This window comes from Trichomycterus rosablanca, chromosome 5, assembly GCF_030014385.1.
Source record: "Trichomycterus rosablanca isolate fTriRos1 chromosome 5, fTriRos1.hap1, whole genome shotgun sequence".
In the NCBI taxonomy this organism is placed as follows: Eukaryota; Metazoa; Chordata; class Actinopteri; order Siluriformes; family Trichomycteridae; genus Trichomycterus; species Trichomycterus rosablanca.
The window spans coordinates 37,956,315-37,981,419 of NC_085992.1; the positions used below are offsets into that span (position 1 = coordinate 37,956,315).

The window sequence follows — 25,105 nt, forward strand, 5'->3', positions numbered from 1 at the left end:
AGGTGAAGGCGCTTGCACAGCTTAGCCAATTTCCTTACTACATTCCAGTAAAAATCTATAAAAGATATTTAAAATTGAAGTTTTAGTCCCAGTGCTACAAAAGCTAACTATTTTTTAATTTGTAGACATTTTTAATAAGTGCACACATACTGTAAAATAACTGAGTACAGTAAAATCACAGGATAATTTTTAACCCGAACAACAGAATTTGTTTAAGAATTTGTTTATTGTGTTTTATGTGTATTTTCTAATAGGCCTACGTGATTGTGAAAGCCAATTCAAGAGGATGTATCTGGTTGGACAGATGTCAGTAGCCACACCGTGAGCTAATCTGCAGACCAAAAGCTTCTCTATGGTGCCAAGTAACATTCTGGCCATGGGGAATGGTTCGATCAAAGCCCCTCGGCAGGATGAAACATGCTTGACCACGGGCATTAAAGAGACATCAGTGTGGGAGTCATCTGAACAGCTGAGGTTAAGGATTGCCTGGCTCGAGGAGGAGCTGACCCGGCGAGACCATGAGCTTCGAGCTCAGGAGCTGCAGCTACAGAATCTACAAAGAGAGCTTGAGGCCAAAGTGTCCCAGATCGACAAGCTCAAGGATGCCATTGGCTACAATAACCTGGGCTGTTCTCCACCAGTAAGGCACAGTCGCAGGCTGCTCAGTGTCATCAATCAGGGATCAACCCGATTCCACAAAGTGGCCATTGAGGTGCATCGCCGTCTCAAAGCCAAGGAGGGGGTTTCAGCTGAGCCTACATCTGGAAAGTTTTACAGTGGCCACAGGGCCCATCATGTATCCACAGAGAAAGCACGCATCCGCAAAGATTCTGGGTAAGTGTGCATGGAAAGCACATGTATACGTTTCTGTACAAAACCATTACACAAGGTGCTAACTATTTTAAGAGGAGAAACAGGAAAAGTCTTTTCTGTGTCTTGCTTCTAGATTAAGCTCAAAAAGGCATTAATTACCATAACCCACTATAAGGGGGGATGGAGAGGCTGAAGAACACAAAGGGCAGGCCATCTGTATTCATGGACAGAATCATTACTGTTTTCATTAAGCAGGCTGTACGAATCTCGCTTCTAATTCATTCATAAGTTCCATTTTAGGCTAATAGAGAGATCCTGTTCTTTTAGATGTGGTAATGAGAGGATACATGTTAAAGAGAAACATCAGTTCACTGTAAACATACAGAGCACCAACATATGATTTTGGGAAGTCTATCTTTATTATTAATATTCCTTTAAAACACAATTATGGTGGTACAGTACAGTGGTGAGAAAACAAATTAAAGAGACAATAGAAATTAAAAAAGCTTTTACTGCCCAACACTAAATAGAACAGGTTGAGAATCAAATGGCTACAAATGGCTACTGTTCATCAGTGCAAACTGTTTACAAATGGGGAAAAAAGTATTTTATTTTCATTTATTTAGTGGTTGAGTGGATATCTTCCAATACACCAGTAATACAGTGTATTATGCTGAAGGAGATAAAAAGAAATAAAAGGGTAGCAGCAAAATACCTGCAAAAGTCTATAGAATTACCTAAAATCTGGGTTATGTATTTACTTCCAGAAAAACAGTCAGCAGAATTGTGTAAATAGACAGCATTAGGAAACTCGCCACTCAGCATTTTAAGCGTGCAAGAACACAAGTTATTCAAAATGCCTGTGACAATATTATGTACAAAGATGATAAAATTGATTTATTGCAAAATTATACAACACTGTGTATACAAAGACAACACCAAATCTTCATCCAGACTGTGAACATTAGGATTCTGGGCTAGAATTTGCTGCCTTAGGTACTGGACATTTTGCAGTTATAAAGGCATCAATCTTTTCAAATTTCCATCAACAAATTTCAAAAGACTCAAAACTTACAATTCAGTAACAGAATGGTTACAAAAAGATCCTTATGCAGGGAGGCACTGTGACGCAGTGGGTAGCGCTGTCGCCTCACAGCAAAAAGGGGGCGACCTGGGTTCGATCCCCAGGTGGGGCGGTCTGGGTCCTTTCTGTGTGGAGTTTGCATGTTCTCCCCTCGTCTGTGTGGGTTTACTCCGGGTGCTCCGGATTCCCCCCACAGTCCAAAGACATGCAAGTGAGGTGAATTGAAGATACTAAATTGTCCATGACTACCGTTCCTGTCATGAATGTAACCAAAGTGTAAAACATGACGTTAAAATCCTAATAAACAATAAACAAACAGCAAAAAGGGCCTGGTTCGGGCAGCCAGGGTCCTTTCTGTATGGAGTTTGCATGTTCTCCCTGTGGGTTTCCTCCGGGAGCTTCGGTTTCTCCCCACAAGTCCAAATACAGTGTATCACAAAAGTGAGTACACCCCTCACATTTCTGCAAATATTTCATTATATCTTTTCATGGGACAACACTATAGACATGAAACTTGGATATAACTTAGAGTAGTCAGTGTACAGCTTGTATAGCAGTGTAGATTTACTGTCTTCTGAAAATAACTCAACACACAGCCATTAATGTCTAAATAGCTGGCAACATAAGTGAGTACACCCCACAGTGAACATGTCCAAATTGTGCCCAAATGTGTCGTTGTCCCTCCCTGGTGTCATGTGTCAAGGTCCCAGGTGTAAATGGGGAGCAGGGCTGTTAAATTTGGTGTTTTGGGTACAATTCTCTCATACTGGCCACTGGATATTCAACATGGCACCTCATGGCAAATAACTCTCTGAGGATGTGAGAAATAGAATTGTTGCTCTCCACAAAGATGGCCTGGGCTATAAGAAGATTGCTAACACCCTGAAACTGAGCTACAGCATGGTGGCCAAGGTCATACAGCGGTTTTCCAGGACAGGTTCCACTCGGAACAGGCTTCGCCAGGGTCGACCAAAGAAGTTGAGTCCACGTGTTCGGCGTCATATCCAGAGGTTGGCTTTAAAAAATAGACACATGAGTGCTGCCAGCATTGCTGCAGAGGTTGAAGACGTGGGAGGTCAGCCTGTCAGTGCTCAGACCATACGCCGCACACTGCATCAACTCGGTCTGCATGGTCGTCATCCCAGAAGGAAGCTGACGCACAAGAAAGCCAGCAAACAGTTTGCTGAAGACAAGCAGTCCAAGAACATGGATTACTGGAATGCCCTGTGGTCTGACGAGACCAAGATAAACTTGTTTGGCTCAGATGGTGTCCAGCATGTGTGGCGGCGCCCTGGTGAGAAGTACCAAGACAACTGTATCTTGCCTACAGTCAAGCATGGTGGTGGTAGCATCATGGTCTTGGGCTGCATGAGTGTTGCTGGCACTGGGGAGCTGCAGTTCATTGAGGGAAACATGAATTTCAACATGTACTGTGACATTCTGAAACAGAGCATGATCCCCTCCCTTCGAAAACTGGGCCTCATGGCAGTTTTCCAACAGGATAACGACTCCAAACACAACCTCCAAGATGACAACTGCCTTGCTGAGGAAGCTGAAGGTAAAGGTGATGGACTAAACCCAATTGAGCACCTGTGGCGCATCCTCAAGTGGAAGGTGGAGGAGTTCAAGGTGTCTAACATCCACCAGCTCCGTGATGTCATCATGGAGGAGTGGAAGAGGATTCCAGTAGCAACCTGTGCAGCTCTGGTGAATTCCATGCCCAGGAGGGTTAAGGCAGTGCTGGATAATAATGGTGGTCACACAAAATATTGACACTTTGGGCACAATTTGGACATGTTCACTGTGGGGTGTACTCACTTATGTTGCCAGCCATTTAGACATTAATGGCTGTGTTGAGTTATTTTCAGAAGACAGTAAATCTACACTGCTATACAAGTTGTACACTGACTACTCTAAGTTATATCCAAGTTTCATGTATATAGTGTTGTCCCATGAAAAGATATAATGAAATATTTGCAGAAATGTGAGGGGTGTACTCACTTTTGTGATACACTGTACATGCAATCAGGCCAATTGGAGCTACTAGAAATTGCCCCTAGTGTGAGTGTGTCCATGTGTCTGTGATGGACTAGCAACCAGTCCGGGGTGTTTCCTGACTTTCGCCCAATGAATCTGACCCACAATGACCCTGACCAGGATAAAGCAGTGGTAAAACAGACAATGAATGAATGCTTATGCAAAAAATCTAAATGATTTTAAAGTAGTCTAAAAATGTTGAACAACTTTTAGCAACATCATTAGCAAAATCTGTTGTCAGGAAAGCAGGGTTTTATTAAAGATATAAAATAAAAGAATAAAGGCTACGATAACAGTGTAAATGTGATTTAATTGATTTCTGTTGATTGATTACAATAAATTGCTAACAGATATTAAAAAGGTAAAATCACACTTGTAAACATTACCATGTATTTCTTTGTGTCGTCAGCACAAAGAAACTGATAAATGAGGCTATCATGAACAATGACTTTTTGAAGAAGCTGGAGCCCCAGCACATACGAGACATGGTGGACTACATGTATGAGAAAATCTTCACTTCCAACCAGATGGTTATTCAAGAGGGGGAACCTGGAAATTACCTCTATGTGATTGCAGGTCTGCCTGTTAAATCTAGCAGCATTTTTTATGGTAAATTCTAACGAAATAATTTTTTTAATGATATACATTCTGGAATTCTGTGGTCATGGGTCGGTGTACAGAGGGCTTGCTGCAGGTCATGCAAAATGGGAAGCTCCTGGGTCAGATGCGGCCTGGGACAGCTTTTGGCGAGTTGGCTATACTCTACAACTGCAAAAGGACTGCAACTGTTAAAGGTAAGCATGTGTCTCAGGAAATGTACAGTCACAAGAATTAAATTATACTTTGAATGACTTTCTACATTGAAATGTTGTCTTATCTCTTTATTCATGGTATAATAAGGATATTTTAGGGCAGATGGAAAGCTTTTATTTGTCATATTAACATGTTTACAGTACAATGTAGCTCAATGTAGCTCAATGCAGTCAATGTAGTATACCACAGCTCTACCCACTAGGCTACCACTGTTCCAAATATGTGCCTGAACTAAAACACACTAACAAATGTCATTTTATAGTCTTTAATGATTATTCATTTACAGTCCATGAAATCCTTATATTTATTTACTGGTAGAAGCTCCCTTATCTGAAATATAAAAAGTACTTATGTGGGTACTAATCGAACTTACACAACAGTAGGAATAACACTTTCTGTAGCATTCTATTATTGGCCAATATTTGGACTCTGACTTGACCAATGTAAAACATTTTTTAAAAACATCCTAATATGTTAAAGGTGTTTGACACTCGAAGAGCCCAAACCATTATGCTCCCTTCACCAAAAAGATGGGACCCCTGGTACCCCCAGAAGGTTTTGGATTTGGTTTAAAATGTACCTTGCATTTTTGCTTAAATGTTTAAGTGCCTATTTAATCCATCAAACACTAATGTCCATAAAGCACTGATAAATATCTGGGTGATTTTTCATTTCATTTTCATGAACCGCTTTATCCTGGTCAGTCAGGAAAACCCTGGACAGGGTGCCAGTTGTGAGGCCTTGGCAACTTTCCCCTTGGACATAACTAATCATGTGTTTGTGTGTACTTTTAAAACTGTTCTTTATATAACAACCAACTACATTATGAATTTACTTTTGTGTCTTAATTTAAACATGATACAATTGTAGATCAAAGGTTAAATCATTGTACTGTTCTGCACTCAGCTGCCTAATCATGGGTCTAACAAGCCTGTATGGTATATTTACTTATCAGCCAGATTATTATGTGCTTGACATTTTGTTGTGATTCTTGGTATCAAGAAATGAATTCTTATAACAATCTGCCTAACAAATGGAATTGTTTTTCTCTGGGTATAATCTGTTTTATTAGCTGTAACTGAGTCCCACATCTGGGCTCTGGACCGACAGACGTTTCAGAGCATCATGATGAAATCAACTCAGGCCAGACATGCAGAGTACTTCAGCTTTCTGAGAAGGTGCAATTACATAACAAATATATTCTCACCTCTGCATGTTTATTGCTGTTACATCGAATACTAAACACACACTGTGGACCTTTCACCTGCCTTTAAAAGTATTCAGCCCCTAAACTGTTTTATATTTCATTGTCTAGATTGCTCATTTTTGATATTGTAATATTTAAACAATTGTCTTTCGTTCATAAACAGTGTACACAATCTCAAATTAGACATGCTGAAGCCATTTAACAAATATACTTTGGATTCAGACAGTACTTTCACACTAGCACACTTTATTGTGTTGTGGATTTGAATTTGAATGAATATGATTGATTAATCTACACCTTATCACCCATAATTATCAAGGATAGAGTATTTAAAAAAATAAATCTTTTATTTACAAAAGCATTTAGACCCCTTATTCAGTACGTTGTAGATTCCCGTTCAGCAGCAATTCCAGCTGCAGGTCTTCTTGAATACATCTCCACAGGCTTTGTACATCTAGATTTAGGCAGTTTATCCCATTCTTTCTGGCAGATCATTTTTATTCATAGTCTTTTTCAAGAAAATGAGATTGGACATTGAATTATTACAATAAATAAATAATTCAATTTCTAGTAAAAGATTTCTAGAAATGAGTTTTAAATTTATAATACCATAAATACCAGGCTGTGACAAAAAGGTTTTGTGAAATGAACTTTTTGAAGGCACTGTGTACAGACACTGATATTGAAAACCATGTCATTAGATTTCATAAAAGATGTCATATTATGGTTTGTGGCATTATGTTTATCTAAATCTAAGCAATTTTTTTTCAGTGTGTCTTTATTAAAGGACCTGCCTGAGGAAAAGCTTGCCCGAATTGTTGACTGTCTAGAAATTGTAAGTTTGTAAATATTTTATATAATTTTGAACTGTTTTATGTCTGTTTTATGTGTGTTAGTGGTTTTATTGGAATGGTTGGTTCTGGTTTATGCTTATAGGATTTTTTTGACAAAGGGGAGTACATTATTCGTGAAGGTGAGGAAGGAAACACTTTCTTCATCATAGCTAAAGGAGAGGTAAGATCTTAACAAAAACAAGGTGCATATTTCACTTATGACCCCTCCACTACCATGAGTAATAGTTACAGTAAGCTTTTGTGATAATATACATAATTAGATTTCTGACAGACATACACTACACATTATGCCTAGTTCACACTACACGATTTTTGCCCTGATTTTCGCTCGCTTGATTTCCCAGCTCGGGAGCAACTTAGCGTTTGCTCGGCGATCAAAACTCGGCTCTCAATTGCTATGTGTGAACTACTCGACAACTCGTTCCGAGCGGCTCGTTGCGACCGAAGCGAGATATCTAGCTTATCTGGATCTGAGTTGCCCAACTGGCAATGAGTGCTATGTCGAACAGCCAATGAGAACGCAAGACATGGTGTGGGGGGGAAACGCACGGGAGAAGTTGTAAAAAGGTGGGACAGAATATATTATTATATCAGAATACTTCGGCACACACACAAGTTTTACAGTATTTCTCACCTTATCGTTCTCTACAAAACATAACACCAACGTTGCATTGCAAAAAATATTTAGTAACCTCCAACTCACTACAGAACAATCCATGCTGTTCGCAAATCCACTCAGGTTCATTGATTTTTTCGCCTTGATTTTACGCTGCACATCAGCGCACACCTCTTGCATTTGTTTTCGTGACAAAACGTAGTCTGGGAGACAAGAGAAGCTCGTCTGCGATTTCAATTGGTGATAGATCGTGTAGTGTGAAACCCACTATCGCCGATCAGTCGTGTAGTGTGAAAGCCAAAGCAAAGACTCCCGATTGCAAGAGATCCAGTTGTGTAGTGTGAACTGTACAGCGATCTGACGACTTGGAAAGTCATGTAGTGTGAACTTGGCATTAGTGCTACACATCTGTTTGCCTTATCTGTCCAAATGATAGACTACTGATGACTAGACAGACTACTGACTAGAGATTGTATATTCCTATCCCTTGACATAGCACTTTTTAAAATATCCTAGTCATTAATGATTCATTTTTCTTTAAGTCATGTATTTTATTATAGCATTAATATATTTATATATTGCTTATTTGAGATACAGTATTTTGCCATCATTGTGTATATGTATTTTTAGTAATGTATATTTACCACAGGTTTTAGTTACCCAGACCACAGAGGGCTCACCTGAGCCTCAGGAGATCAAGACACTGGGGGTGGGAGATTACTTTGGTGAAAAAGCCCTCATAAGGTTTGCACATTCACTTAAACATACTGAGTGTGTCGATTTCTTTTAAATTGTTTGGGAGTTTGTGTGTTTGCTTGCTGTTTGCCATGGTTAAGGGTTGTCTGAGTGCTGCTCTGTGAAAGCATGTGGGTGGCAGAATGCAAGTCATCTGTGAATTCACACTGTGCCATTGTCTTACCATCTTACGTGGGCAATATGAAAAAGTTATAATTGTTTAGTTGTTTATGAGGATGCAAGGGATTTTTATGCATTTGACTTTGTCTTTTAGTGAGGATGTTCGCTCAGCTAACATTGTTGCAAAGGAGAATGACACGCAGTGTTTGGTAGTAGACAGAGAGTAAGTCTTTTAAGTTGGTAGCATATATAGCCTTAACATACAGAACTAAAATGGTACAGTCACCTAATATTATCCAATGACCTCCCACAGTACCTTTAATCAGATGGTGGGGACCTATGAGGAGCTGCAGGCGTACCTACATGAATATGTGGAGCAGCTGTCTTTAAGTGATGAGAGGAGAAATGCTGTGTAAGAACCATATTAACAAATACTCAAGTCCAGTAGGATCTTGCTTTTGAGAGATTTTGCTCGCAAGCTATTTTAGGCATGCCGTGTTCCACTTTTCTATTTTTAGTTTTAAGTTTTTCAAATCCCAGTACTGATTCAGATTTACCTCCAATGTAGATTAGAACCATCAGAAATCAACTCAAATCTGAGTTTATATTGTGAAATATAATGTACAATCAGATTTTTGTTATTATAGTAAGAAATATGTTTAAAAATAATTACAAACTGTATAATTATTAATATAGTAAAGCTTTATTGCAAATGTGATAAACTAGCATAATGTTAAGGATTAATCAGAATGGGGATCTGTGTTTTTTCATTTTCTTCTTAAAATATGAGGCTCTTTTGTGCCTATGCAAATAAAATAACTAATAAACACTGTCATTACATAAAGAGCTGAACTTCTTATCATGTTATCAAGCCCAAATTAATGTCTGTTTAGCCATATTTATTCAACTTGTCATACAGTCTATAATTTGATCCTCTTATGAAACATTTCTCATTTGAATAAAAACAATAGACACTGTAGTTTATTTAGGACAAGGTGTGCTGGTTTAGACTAAGCAGGAGCAGAAATGATTTTGTAGTATAGAACTGGTTGAATCTAAACTACACCAGTCAGTTCTATTTGCCAACACTATATAATTTGTTTTCTGGCTAAAATTATTGTTAAAAATAGGGATAACATCAGTTTGTTAGTCACAGTATATCCAGCTTTTACTGTTTTATACTAAATTTAGGGGGTCATTCTACATATATAATGTGTCAGAACAGTACTTATACTATTTTTATTGTAATATGGTGCAGTAAGAAACAGCATCTTTCAGTTTATTTCATTTTTCGGACAACAAGGAGAGCAAACAGCTTCTTTTATTTTTGTTATTAAAATAGCAAACAAAAACATTATTTAATATATTTATTAATTTAGTAAGTGGAAATGTGTTGCAGAAAAAGTAGTTTTTAAAATGTAGGTCAGGTTCAGGTCTGCTCTGCAATGTTGGACCAACTGTTTTAAATTATAGAAAATTGGGCTTGCATGTTAGTACTGTCGAATTGGGCAAGTCAACCAAATCTTATTGTTATACCACTCTGTCAAAACATTGTGCTTATTATATATTTATTTTATTATATTGCACGAGTAAGATTACTTTTGTAAGATACGTATGTGTGTTGTGGCACTGCAGAACCCAATCCCCAATATGTGGACCAGAGGCAACTGAACTGCGTATTCTGCGAGAGAAAGCTGCACATCTGTCCAATAGCTCCTTTCTGCATGAGCTGCACATTGTGGCAACGTTGGGCATGGGAGGCTTCGGCCGAGTGGAGCTGGTAAGCCCTTACTAGTTAAAAAGCTGGCTACATTTGGAGCATATCTAAGATCTGGTAGTATAACAGCTACAGGTGCATGTGGCTTCAATTTCTTCTGACTCAGGGCTCTACTAGCTGACCTGAGTCCACAGATCCAAGAGACCTACTCAGTTTATATTCTTTAAACATATCCAAGATGTGTTCTGGACCTAAATCATTCAATGATTTATAGTCTAGTAACAGCACTGTAAAATCTATTCTATAGTATGTAACTGGAAGCCAGTATAAAGATTTTTGAACTGGAGTGATATGCTAAGTTCTCCTGGTCAAAACTCTAGCAGCAGTATTCTGAATGAGCTGCAGCTGTTTAATGTTTTTTTGGGAAGTCCAGTTAAGAGACCAATACAGTAGTCAATGATCTTAGTAATAAAAGGACGATTTGAGACAGATAATTTAAGATAATTTAAACACAAGAATCCAGGGTTTTCTTGTTTAGAAGTGGCTTAAAGCCAGCTGTTTAGTGACTCTGAATATCCATTAATAGTCATTAACTATTTGCTAGTTTTTAAAGTCACATAGCAGTGTGTCAAAACAACATTTTAGACATGGAACTGTTTTCTATAAAGTTTTTTGGTCAGTTTTAAGTGGGGACAGTCCTTTGGCTACTTTTATTAGCAGAAAATGCTGTGTAATACTAGAGCTTTGCAAAAATTCATTTTATCTGCAATATAATTCGAGAACAAATAGACCATAGAATAGAATGTGATGTCACAGTGTTTGTTTCAAGCATGGGAATAACTGTGTTTCTTTCAATGGTAGACCATGCACCTCCAGTTTATGCTACCAAATTGATTTTTGTTGGTCGAGATTCCCATTGCATTGTTTTGACACAAGCACATCACCGGTCAAGTTTATTCTGGGTTTTTTGGTGTGTTGCATACTTTGAGTCTTGCCATCACATGTTTTGTTCTGCTTCTGCCAGAAGGGCATTCTGTGCCTGTGTGGGATCTGCCTTAAATGTCCTCATGTTCATATACTTTTTTTAATATCTCAGGCCACACATCATACATTTAGCAAAGAAATATAATAATTTATTGTCATGTATTTTATTAAATCATATTGATTAAAACACATCACACAAGTACATTAAACCAAAATGTATTCATCTTTAGTAACTGCTGAATTCTGGGTTCAGAGTTCCAATGGGTCCTGGGTTGGGTCAGTACAACCAGAACAGGGTACCAATCCATCACTGGGCATAACAGACTTAACTATTCATGCACACTCGTTTATACAAGTAATTAGGAGCAGCCAGTCCACATTCCAGCTTCTGACAGTCTGCTCTGTTTAATGTAATGTAATTACGGTTTACAAGAGATAAATACAAAAAACACACATTTTATACTGTTTTACACATTGTTTGTATGTTATTATTTTTGCAATGGTCTTTGGTAAATTGACCACCACATAATAACTCATGGAATCTGTGGGACAAAATATTATTTGGGATCTTATTAAATCAGGGTAAAATTTAGATTTGTTTATTAACTTGTGATTGAGATAGAACTGCATTAATGTTAATGTTTTCCATAATGTGTTTCAGGTAAAGCTTAAAGATGAAGATACAGCTTTTGCTTTGAAGTGCATTAAGAAGAAGCACATTGTGGACACCAGGCAACAAGACCATATCTACTCAGAGAAGAACATCCTGCTACAAACTAACTGCCACTTTATAGTCAAGTTGGTTTAGTTATCTTTACTAATGCTTGCTTTAAAATATTTTCTTTATTGTTTTGCTTATAATTATATTAGGTCAAAAGCACTTGATTTATTTCTCAGCGCTGTAATAATTGCACTTATTTTGTCTCTTTATTTGCTGTTGAGACTTTAATTAAGTGAATGGTGTTTCATAACAGCATTAATATTCTAAACATTGAATTCTATTAGTCGATGAGGCTGATTTACGTGGGATGTTAGAAACAGTTTCTAGAAAGGTTACAAAATGCCACTGACCACACAGCACACCACCTGCTGTAATCTTTTAGGACAACGAACGGCCAAAAAATGCCCCAAAGTACATTTATGTGTTTGAGATAGCAAATAAGGCTGAAAGACACTCTGAGAAGCTGCTAAGAAACAACCTGAAGAATGTTATTTACTCTTGAGCGAGAGTTTACTCAAGCTAGATATTTGCTACCCTCTTGCTGAACTTTTAAAACAAAGTGGTTATTTTACTGTGTGCTGCTACATTACATCAGCTATGATTCACAAAAACCTTTTTTGTTTTTCAGATTGTTCCGGACATTCCGGGATAGTAAATATGTGTACATGCTGCTTGAGGTCTGTCTTGGTGGAGAGTTGTGGAGCATACTAAGGGACATGTGAGTGTAGGTTATTTTAGGACTCCGTTTGACCCATTGTTGCCAATAGTTTACTAACAGTCTGACAAAAACATAACTGATCTACTGGTAATTGAGTAATATTGTGAACCACCATAATTACTTTTTTATTCATTATGTTTTTTAATGTTTACTTGGATTAAGGGGTTTCTTTGAGGAAGCCACTGCAAGATTCTGTATTGGTTGTGTATTGGAGGCCTTTGATTACCTACATGGACAGGGTGTTGTTTACCGAGACCTTAAACCAGAGAATCTACTTCTGGATTCGGAAGGCTACGTTAAAATGGTATCTTTACATTTACTTTTTCCTCTTTTTTATTTATGGAAGATTGCATGTCCTTGGTTTGGTTTGAATACCAAATTTGTGGACATTTTTGTTTAAAGTATGTAGACACCTGCTTATAGGCTTGGTAAACATCTCATCACAAAACTATGGAAATTAATATTAAATTGCAAATTGAATTAGATTTTTTTCTTTTTTGTCTGTTTGTGCTTCTTTAGACTGATTTTGGTTTTGCTAAGAGAATTGGTTTGGGGAAGAAAACGTGGACATTCTGTGGTACTCCAGAATATGTTGCTCCGGAGGTCATCATGAATAAGGGTCATGACTTTGGAGCTGATTGCTGGTCATTAGGGATCCTTATTTTTGAACTTCTCATGGGCAGGTAAGCATTCTACCAAGGAACAGAAATGGCTCTTACCCTGAGCATGGTTTTAAAGATTACCAACAAGACATTTAGAAATATTATGGATATGACAAAGTATTTTGTTAATTAATAAGAAATTGTGTAAAAATGTGATGGGGAGGGGCCGTAAAGCTGACTCAACACCAAACTGATTCTGGACCCAGGTGCAGTGTGTGATCTGTCAATCTCTCTTAATTGGCAATCATGTGTGCCTTGTGTCTCTCTGTGCTGCCTTGTTTGCCAGACAGGTTTTGATGGTTCTTTTTGTGTTCCATTTCTTACTTCTGTGCTATCCCTGTTCTAACCACTCTCTCCATGTTTTCTGTAGTTTATTTGTTATTTAGTTTTTTTTTATTAAACTGGTCATCTCTTTTGCAATTGTTAATGACTCTTAACGTGGCACACTGCCGAACTCATGTAGCAGCTGCCATGTTACAGTGCAATATGGAGATGCAAAAAAAAACAGTAATATGTTATTGAAGCATTTGAAACAAATTATAAATCTAAAGCCACACAGCATAGGTAAGGCCAGTGTTCTGACCATAATCTATGAACCAGAGCAGATTAGAATTAATAATGTGTAATTCCTTCTCCTTTTCCTTCAGCCCTCCTTTCTCAGGATCTGATCCTATTAAGATCTACACAATGGTGCTGCACGGCATAGAAAAGGTAGATTTTCCCAGAAGGATTAGCAAGCGCCCAGAGGACCTGATAAGGAGACTCTGCAAGTAAGTTATCCTGCCATGGATGAAGCGGTATTGTCCATGATTGATAAGTTCACTCAAGTCAATTTAAGTCTAGTTAACACAATCACACTTATTAGATTACAGTAGACCCTTGAGTTACGAACGATTTACCATATGAACATTTTGGGTTACGAGCGATCTTTTTCAGTTTAACGTATGAACAAATTTCGGGTTACGAACCGAAATACGCGAAACACGTGACGTCACGAACAAGTTGACTCCGGCCATCTCTCTCTCTACATATATATACAGTGTATCACAAAAGTGAGTACACCCCTCACATTTCTGCAAATATTTTATTATATCTTTTCATGGGACAACACTATAGACATGTAACTTGGATATAACTTAGAGTAGTCAGTGTACAACTTGTATAGCAGTGTAGATTTACTGTCTTCTGAAAATAACTCAACACACAGCCATTAATGTCTAAATAGCTGGCAACATAAGTGAGTACACCCCACAGTGAACATGTCCAAATTGTGCCCAAAGTGTCAATATTTTGTGTGACCACCATTATTATCCAGCACTGCCTTAACCCTCCTGGGCATGGAATTCACCAGAGCTGCACAGGTTGCTACTGGAATCCTCTTCCACTCCTCCATGATGACATCACGGAGCTGGTGGATGTTCGACACCTTGAACTCCTCCACCTTCCACTTGAGGATGTGCCACAATTGAGGGTGCTCAATTGGGTTTAGTCCATCACCTTTACCTTCAGCTTCCTCAGCAAGGCAGTTGTCATCTTGGAGGTTGTGTTTGGGGTCGTTATCATGTTGGAAAACGGGGGAGGGAAGGGAGGGGATCATGCTCTGTTTCAGAATGTTACAGTACATGTTGGAATTCATGTTTCCCTCAATGAACTGCAGCTCCCCAGTGCCAGCAACACTCATGCAGCCCAAGACCATGATGCTACCACCACCATGCTTGACTGTAGGCAAGATACAGTTGTCTTGGCACTTCTCACCAGGGCGCCACCACACATGCTGGACACCATCTGAGCCAAACAAGTTTATCTTGGTCTCGTCAGACCACAGGGCATTCCAGTAATCCATGTTCTTGGACTGCTTGTTTTCAGCAAACTGTTTGCGGGCTTTCTTGTGCGTCAGCTTCCTTCTGGGATGACGACCATGCAGACCGAGTTGATGCAGTGTGCGGTGTATGGTCTGAGCACTGACAGGCTGACCTCCCACGTCTTCAACCTCTGCAGCAATGCTGGCAGCACTCATGTGTCTATTTTTTAAAGCCAACCTCTGGATATGACGCCGAACACGTGGACTCAACTTCTTTGGTCGACCCTGGCGAAGCCTGTTCCGAGTGGAACCTGTCCTGGAAAACCGCTGTATGACCTTGGCCACCATGCTGTAGCTCAGTTTCAGGGTGTTAGCAATCTTCTTATAGACCAGGCCATCTTTGTGGAGAGCAACAATTCTATTTCTCACATCCTCAGAGAGTTCTTTGCCATGAGGTGCCATGTTGAATATCCAGTGGCCAGTATGAGAGAATTGTACCCAAAACACCAAATTTAACAGCCCTGCTCCCCATTTACACCTGGGACCTTGACACATGACACCAGGGAGGGACAACGACACATTTGGGCACAATTTGGACATGTTCACTGTGGGGTGTACTCACTTATGTTGCCAGCTATTTAGACATTAATGGCTGTGTGTTGAGTTATTTTCAGAAGACAGTAAATCTACACTGCTATACAAGTTGTACACTGACTACTCTAAGTTATATCCAAGTTTCATGTCTATAGTGTCGTCCCATGAAAAGATATAATGAAATATTTGCAGAAATGTGAGGGTGTACTCACTTTTGTGATACACTGTATATACAGTGAGCGAACATTCGGACAGCGAACGGTGTTTTTCCGGTGTTTTCTTTATATTTTGTAAAATTCTATATTAAAATGTCCCCAGAGAGGTTGCAGAGAAAGCGTTTTTTGTTGTTGTATAATTATTCCTGCCAGTAGCTGTCACTGTGTATCAGACAGATGGGACAGTGAGTAAGAGAGGAGGAAGTTATTCTTTCGTGAGATTACACCTACAAAATACAACGCTATTGAAATAAAGAAGGAAATAATAGAGAAATATGAGTTATTGTTGTTTCTAGTAGATACATTTTATAAAAAAGAAGGAAATGTATTATGGTGTATGGTGCAGCACACGTACACGAAATGTGATGTGTGTTTTATGTACAGTACTACTGTGTATTGTTGTTTATTATTGTTTATTTCAGTAATGTCTATTCTATCATTTAAGATTTAAGGGTAAATATACTTGTATTTATAACAAAAAAGACCATTTAAGACATTAGAAAGGTTAGGTAAGGGGGTGGTTTGGGAGGTCTGGCACGGATTCATTCTATTTACGAACATTTTGACTTAAGAACATAGAGGGGGGAAATCCAGAAAAAAACAAATACATATTAAAAAACAATATTCCTTTCCAGCATTGAAACTGAGGTGTTTTAAAATCCCAACAAAATCTATATTTTAAATAATGTAAAATCACCAAACAAAAAACAATCTAATTAACATTTTGTAGAGAGCCTTTGTAGATGATGAAACCATTGGGAGCTCAATAACGACCCTTTTTTTGCTTCAGCTGTGATGTGTTATATAAACATCATTTAGAGATGAGTTCAGGTGTGTTGCAACCATGGAGAAAACTAAGTAGCTGTCACGAAAGATGAGAGAAGAAATCATTTAACTGCAAAGAAAGGGCAGTGGATATAAGAAGATTCCCTTGAATGTTCTAAAGAAATTTTTGGAAGTATTGTCCGGAGGTTGCAAAGAGCAGCAAACAAATTTATTCTCATCATAACAGCAAGCAAGTCTTACAGGATGACTTTATTGTCAGCTGTAACAAATGGGTCCATAACAAGATTGCTTAACAAGGACTTCATTGCCAGACTTTCATGATGTACAATATGCCCATTTTGACCAAAAACCACAAGTAGGATAGACTGGAATATACCAGAAGGAATTTAGATGGGCCTGCAGAGTTCTGGGACATAGTTTTATGGAGTAACAGATAAAAACGTTTGGATGAATCAGCGGTTTGTTTGGCGCAAGAAAGGCAAGCTTATGACCAGAAGAATACTTTCCTCGTTGTCAGGTATGTAGGTGGGTCACTGATTGTAAGGAAGTTTTTCTGCAGTCTTGATTCCACAAGTGTCAGAAGCTCATTAGCACTTACCAAAATTGTTTATTAGAGGGTATCAAGACAAATTTTTTTTACTAAGTAATGAGGCTGGGGGCTGAATAATAGCTCACATGGACATTTGTCAAAAGAGATAGATGACTTTCATATAAACTCAAAATTATGTTGCCCTATGTTATCAAAATTGCTTGTATTGCTTATACACAATCAGCCATAACATTAAAACCACCTCCTTGTTTCTACACTTACTATCCATTTTATCAGCTCCACTTGCCATATAGAAACACTTTGTAGATCTACAATTACTGACTGTAGTCCATCTGTTTCTCTGCCCCTTTCATGCTGTTCTTCAATATTCAGGACTCTCCCAGGACCACCACAGAGTAGGTATTATTTGGGTGGTGGGTCATTCTCAGCACAGCAGTGACACTGACATGGTGGTGGTGTGTTAGTGTGTGTTGTGCTGATATGAGTGGAACAGACACAGCAGCGCTGATAAAGTTTTTACACACCTCACTGTCCCTGCTGGACTGAGAATAATCCACCAACCAAAAACAGCCAGCCAACAGTGCCCCATGGGCAGCGTCCTTTGACCACTGATGAAGGTCTAGAAGATGACCAGCTCAAACAGCAGCAATAGATTGAGTGATCGTCTCTGACTTTACATCTACAAGGTGAACCAACTAGGTAGTCTAATAGAGTGGTCAGTGAGAGGACATGATATTTAAAAACTCCAGCAGCGCTGCTGTGTCTGATCCACTCATACCAGCACAACACACACTAACACACCACCATGTCAGTGATGTTATGGCTGGTCAGTGTATGTATGTCAATATATTTTTTTCTGTTGTATATATTTGATCTTTTTTTTCTTTGTATTTTCTAGACTAAATCCTGCAGAAAGGCTTGGCAATAAGAAAAATGGCATAATTGACATCAAGAAACACAAGTAGGTCATGTTCTACCTAGCAAAATTTTGCTTGTTGACACAAGATCTTTAGTCTTTAGATTGCTTTACTGTTTTACATATCTGCTGCCTCATTATGCTTTGCTTGAGTGTTAAATCTGATGAAAACAGAGCATATACATGCAAATGTCCTAGAAAGACCATTTGGACTGAATTGGATTTAGGTTTGCTTTGTCTTTTATAACACAATAGGTAACAGACCTGAACCCTTCTCCTGTATCTGGCATAATTGTCAAAAGCAGACCAAGTGCACATTCACAGAGGGAACAATTAGAGTTGAGAATGAGCCACACAGCTGTTGCCATCTTCAGCAGAACAGTGAAGCTGCAGACGGCAGGGTGATGCTGACGCACTTGACTAATGCGTTAGCAACCAACAGAACACTACTTTCTGAATTATAGATGCTCTGTATAATAATAGATTATATACATTATATGTTAAACAGTGTGAATGTTACACTAAATATAGAATAGCAGTAACTACAATAATATGGAATCCATTTTGTTATGAATGGTCTATAGAATCGGGTTTTAGGCTGGGTTCCTACATTTTGACATACATTTCTGTGACACTAAGCTTTTATATGCCACCACAATGTGGAATGGATGGATGGATGGATGGATGGATGGATGGATGGATGGATGGATGGATGGATGGATGGATGGATGGATAGATAGATAGATAGATAGATAGATAGATAGATAGATAGGTTAGTTCACAACTACAACAGCCTCCACTGTGGAAATTTGTGCCCATTTATTTCAAAAAAGCATTAGTTTCAAATTGTAAATTTGAATTTTAATGCTTCTTTTTTTAAGGTGGTTTCAAGGCTTTAACTGGGAAGGACTGAGACAGTGCAAGCTGGTATCTCCACTGAAGAGAGAGGTGAAGCCATCTCTTATTATACAATTTATCGTTTTGCCATCACACTTTTTAATGTAATAAACTTTCCTTTTAATTGTATTTTATTGTACTCTACCCAGCTGAAGGGGCCTCTGGATCACAGTTATTTTGACATGTTTCCCCCGGAGCTGGAGGAACCTCCTGATGAACTTTCAGGCTGGGACAAAGACTTCTGAGAAACTTCTTAGAATATTCTGTTCCTTTAACAAGACAGTCTGGCTTATGCAGGAGGAACCCTGAACTAAGAAGAGTAAAAGAAGCAGTCCGGCGTAAATGAAGAATATGTGCATTTGAGATGTTATTCTAAACTTAAACATTTTCTAAAATAACACACACAAAGTGACTTCTGTAAATAAAATGTAAAAACTACTAATTTTATCATTAACAGTCTTCAGTGCCAAATGGTTTTTAATGTTTTTATGTATTGTACATAAAAAACTCATTTATATATATTTTTTCTGAATGCATTTTTATGGAAACCAGATCTTCATATAAGGAGCGTTTTGTCAGAGTCTATGAAAAGTCTATAAACCTTTTAGAATACTTGCATATCTACATTACTTAAGTAATAGTAAATTACTAAAAACATAAATATAGTCATATAGACGAACACATGCTGAAACTATGAACATAAAAACACACATTAATAGTTCATTCAAAGTATTCAAAGGAATATTAAAATCAGGAATAAAAAAGCAGGGATAATGACTTCCACAAAAATAAGGAGAAAAAGAGTGTTGGGTGGCATGGTGGCTTAGTGGGTAGCACTGTTGCCTCCCAGCAAGAAGGTCCTGGGTTCGATCCCCAGGTGGGGCGGTCTGGGTCCTTTCTGTGCGGAGTTTGCATGTTCTCCCCGTGTCCACGTGGGTTTCCTCCGGGTGTTCCAGCTTCCTCCCACAGTCCAAAAATATGCCACCAGGCTAATTGGAAACACTGAATTGTCCTATAGATACCTAGCCGCTAGATGCACAAACCAATGCATTGTAGTGCCGGTCCCAAGCCCAGATAAAATAGGGAGGGTTGTGTCAGGAAGGGCATCCAGTGTAAAAAATTTTGCCAAATCAATGCGGATCATGATCCACCGAGAGCCGACCCCGCAAACGAATGGGACAAAGGCCGAGGAAGAAGAAGGAGAAAAAGAGTGTTCTGCAAGTAATTTTGCTGGGGTTTTTTTTACGTATTTTCAACCATTCTTTTGTTGATTCACCTTTGTGCTTTGGGTCTTGCATAATTGCTTCATTTACTTTCTACTAAGCTTTAAGTAAAGGACCACTAACTTGACATTCTGATCTCAGTTTAATACAATTTCAAATCAACAATTACCTTAATGGTGGCATGTTATCCATTCAGTGAATGCTTTTCCAGCTATATATAATAATTAATAAATGTTGAGGTTTTTCACTGATCTCCAGTAAGCAGTTTGAACCTGGTCAGTGTAGTCAATCTCTTGTTTCTGCATCAGTACACAATGTCTCATAATCTTAATGTCAGTGTGCTTTCAATAACCCTTTATTTGTAGCTTTATATTCATAATAGAATATGCTTCAGCAAACCAACTAATCATCTGTGGAAATGAATAAGACTGTATTCTAAACTTGGTTCTAAACTAGGTGAGAATGTTGTGTGTGTGTGTATATATAATATGGAGTTTGTTACTTGAGATTGTAATTGTTTCACATCAGTGTTTTACACTAAACTGCTAGTGTGTTTTTCTTGATTTTACATTCTGTTACATGATTGTGGTGTATTACAATGTGCAACCATGGCTAGATTTTAAAGCAAAATAAACATTCATTCTTCAAACTAGACCATAATCTGTTTCTTCATTATTTTGTACGGAAGAGGGATTCCTCTAAACATCTCTTCCACAAGGGTAATGTTTGCTGTATAATATGTATTGTACACTTTTCCTGGCACATGCTAAATTCTTGCTGTCTTATTCATTTTCTCTTAACCACGTGTCTGACGTGGAATAACTCAATAACTAAGTAACAACGCCCTCTACTGATCAACTACAGGAGACACAATCAATGCAGAGTCTTCTACCAACAGCATATTTCAGACCAATGGTCTTTAACTTATGAGGCCTCAAAAAGCCCAGAAAGAGGTTCGTTGAATTTAATTAAGAAAAGTAGAAAATAATCACACGGGATGGGACACTTTTAAACTACCTTAAGCCTATAATGGTTCTTTAAGATTGGCCATATATTTGGTTTACCCATCACATTGTGCAAATGGCGACTATGAAGGATTACGATTCAATTGTTGATGCAGATCACAATACATCCTTGCTAAAAGCGTAATAATAATATCATAACCTGTGTCAAAGTGGCCCCCAGAATATTTTTTTAAAACTGTTGTTTTAGACCATGATGAAATATTGAAGCCTACAGATGATGCATGAATGATTTGTGGTGTAGTGATGAATTGATTTACGTGTATAAATGCACCATTAGTTTCATTCCATAAGAATGCCATTAAGTTCACAACAATTAATGAAATGTGAATAAAACAAAAATCTGCATCAAATTGTATTTGGAATGTTTGCCTAATTTTTTAGTTCAAGTGTTTTAAAATGACATAAAATAGATTAAATACTGTACTTCTGATATTGTGGGAAAGCCCTTTCCTGTTCTAGCATGACTGTGACTTTAAAGCAAGATCTTGACATAAAGAAATTTTAACCCTACTGAACACCCTTCAAGTTGTGAGTTGTAAGCAAGGCCTTCTTATCAAACATCATCGTCTAACTTGTAGAAGCCTCTTTAGAGGAGTAGATGATGTTTTTGGTGTAAAGGGGGACCAACTCCATATTATTGCTCATGGTTTTAAACGTATATGTCTACAAAGCTCGTGTTCAGGTGTTCACATACTTGAAGAACTGAAGTAATAAAAAAAATATTTTAAATAACATTTTCTCCAGTTCTTCATGTATGACACTGTTTGAGCCAGGGTTTTACTTCAAAAATTTGGAACCATTTAAAAAAACCACTAAGTATAAAAGTCACTTTTTAATTAGCACTGACATGTGTGACTCTAAGGAAAGTGTTTTTAAGTTTAGTGGACTATCCTTGAAAAACTCTGCTGGTCTATAACTCACAGCAAACTGCCCGCTTTTAACTTAACACATACATATTTTACTAAAATAGATGTCTTTCATAAATAAAGCTTATTGTTAAAGCTTATTAAAGTAAATTACTTACCCCATATCCTTACACTCCATTGATTTGTACTACTGTAACATTATATTCATACAATGCTCTTATTTTCACCAGCATTACTTGGAAAACCTGAGTGAAACCTGGAAGGCTGTAATATGGCAGGAGGGATATTTCACATACTCAGTGTTACGCAAAGCCTGACTGAACTCTCAGAGTCGAGTGATGAATGATGTAAAGGTCAAACAACAGTGAAGCACTGGCTCAGGTTTAACTGTACGGGGAATACAAACACTACCTCCTAGGGGCAGAGAGATAGAAATTTTGTGCAATACCACGTGCTTGGGTAAATACTGAGCCCCCAGTGGTGCTCACTGCTCAGTAGGTGAATCTTTTCAAAACGGTAGAAAATACAGGCTGAAAAATGCAGCCACTAGAGGAAGACAGAGAACCAAAAGTGGACTATGTGTCCAACCGATTGTGGCGTTAAATACAGTGGACCCTTGACTTACGAATTTAATTGGTTCCGAAGGGCTGTTTTAAGTCAAAATGTTTGTTAGTTAAACCTATTTTTCCCATAAGAAATAATGTAAACTGAATTAATCTGTGCCAGACCTCCCAAACCACTCCCTTACCTAACCTTTCTAATGTCTTAAATGGTCTTTTTTGTTATAAATACAACTATATTTTCCCTTAAATCTTAAATTATAGAATAGACATTCCTGTAATAATTCAAAATAATAAACATAATACACAGTAGTACTGTACTGTACATAAAACACACATCACATTTCAGTACAGTACGTGTGCTGTACCATACACCATAATACATTTCCTTCTTTTTTTTTTAATAAAATGTAGGTGTAATTGCACGAAAGAAAGAATACTTTACTTTACTTTACTAATTTATTTCTTCTCTCTCACTCACTGTCCCCTCTGTCTGATACACAGTGACACCTACTGGCAGGAGTAATTATACAACAACAAATGTAGTAGATTCATTTTCTCAGCACTATGCTTCCTCTGCACCTTCATTGAGGCCATTTTACTATAGAATTTTACAAAATATAAAGAAAACACCGAAAAAACACTGTCCGCTCTTCGCTCACTGTATATATAGAGAGAGACGGTTGGAGTTAACTTGTTCGTGACGTCACGTGTCTCGCAAATTTCGGTTAGTAATCCGAAATTTGTTCGTACGTTAAGTTGAAAAAGATCGTTCGTAACCCAAAATGTTCGTATGATAAACCATTCGTAACCCAAGGGTCCACTGTATGATCTTTTACAGGGATAGCCACACGGTTTGATTGTTTTATAATTCATTGTTATCATCATCATCATCACACCCTTAAAAACCTCCATAAATATTTTGATTGATATTCAAGTGAAGAGAATGACCAGGCCATGCACCTTCACCTTCATTTTTAGAAAACAAGTTATTCTGGCTTTTGTTGTATTTAAAACAACCATTTATGGATGTTTTCTTTGATGAAGTACAATTCTTTGGCACCATTTGCAGAAAAGCAGCTATATATTATGATGTTTCTACCTCTGTACTTCACTGTAGGTATGGTGTTTTTAGGATTATATGGGCAACTCTTCTTTCTTAGCATTAAGAGTTGAATTATTGGCAGAATGTTCTATGTTCTATGTTCTATGCTCTGTGTTGCATATTTTTCTGTCTGTGCTTTTATTTCAATATATTAAAATAAGTAATTAATGAAACTACTTTATTAATTATAATTAAAAACTCTTTTCACTTTCACTCTTTAAAAACTTTTCACTTTGTGATGGGTAAAAATGGCAATTATATCCAATCAAAATCATATACACAATAAAATGTGCAAAAAGTTAAGGGTTCTAACCACTGTTCGTATGCCTTGTAAATACATTTTGATCCATTGTGATATACAGTATATCCTTTGCTCTTTAAAATTTAATATACTTTAAATCGACTAGTTACACATAACGTTCAAGTTAGACTGCATGAGCCTATTAGAATTGACTGTATATTCGTAAATCAGTGTCTGAGTGTGCTGTTTGGTAGGATGTGCTCATAATAACCTATCAATCAGCAAATATTTTTCTCTGAGTTCTTATGAAGGAGGCAAAAAAGAAAACCATCCTCTTCCTGTTTGAAATACCAAAGCAGTCTGTAGCTGGAGTTTATCCAGACTTTGCTGTGTATATGTGTCTTTCTGAAAAGCATGAGCATTGCTCTAATGTGGGAGAAGCTCATGACATTTTTGGAAGAGTCATCTATTTGGCCAGTTATTTCTAAGGATTGCCAGGAGGCAGGGGATGAGTCACTGCTAGAAATATGCACTAAACAAATCCTCTGCCTATCAGCAAAATATTAATCACAGCATGAGCTAGTTTTGCTCAGTGATCCAGTCAGGATTGTTCTGGCTATAGTAAATTAACCTTGCTGTTATTTTATATTTAATCATTATCTTTTATTTAGGTCTAAGAGATTATGAGGCATTTTCATGTGTAAGACTTTTATTACTGAAGGGGCGGCCAGTGGCTCAGTGGGTAGCACTGTCGCCTCACAGCAAGAAGGTCCTTGTTTCTATCCCCAGATGGGGCAGTCCGGGTCCTTTCTGTGTGGAGTTTGCATGTTCTCCCTGTGTCTGCGTGGGTTTCCTCCGGGAGCTCCGGTTTCCTCCCACAGTTCAAAGACATGCAGTCAGGTTAGTTGTTTGTTGGTTTGTTTATTAGGATTTTAATGTCATGTTTTACACTGTGGTTACATTCATGACAGGAACGGTAGTTACTCATTACACAAGATTCATCAGTTCACAAGGTTATATTGAACACAGACATGGACAATTTAGTGTCTCCAATTCACCTCACTTGCATGTCTTTGGACTGTGGGAGGAAACTGGAGTGGACACGGGGACACAGTGCTACCCACTTAGCCACCGTGCCACCCCAGGTTAGTTAAAGAGACAAAATTGTCCATGACTGTGTTTGATATTGAACCGATGAATCTTGTGTAACGATTAACTACCGTTTCTCTCATGAATGTAACCAAA

The 25,105-nt window shown here is 37.9% G+C and overlaps 1 protein-coding gene across 1 annotated transcript; it reads left to right on the plus strand.

Annotated features, from left to right (window-relative positions):
• The first annotated feature begins 352 nt into the window (after positions 1-352).
• LOC134314537 (cGMP-dependent protein kinase 2) lies at positions 353-19,301 on the plus strand. Its single transcript, XM_062995167.1, has 18 exons — positions 353-834; positions 4,344-4,510; positions 4,615-4,728; positions 5,820-5,925; positions 6,726-6,789; positions 6,891-6,968; positions 8,074-8,168; positions 8,434-8,502; positions 8,593-8,691; positions 9,915-10,059; positions 11,642-11,778; positions 12,330-12,419; positions 12,582-12,723; positions 12,939-13,102; positions 13,729-13,851; positions 17,926-17,988; positions 18,825-18,891; positions 18,990-19,301. The coding sequence occupies exons 1-18, from the start codon at positions 353-355 to the stop codon at positions 19,083-19,085; spliced, it is 2,301 nt and encodes a 766-aa protein (XP_062851237.1). The 3' UTR covers positions 19,086-19,301.
• Positions 19,302-25,105: the final 5,804 nt, after the last annotated feature.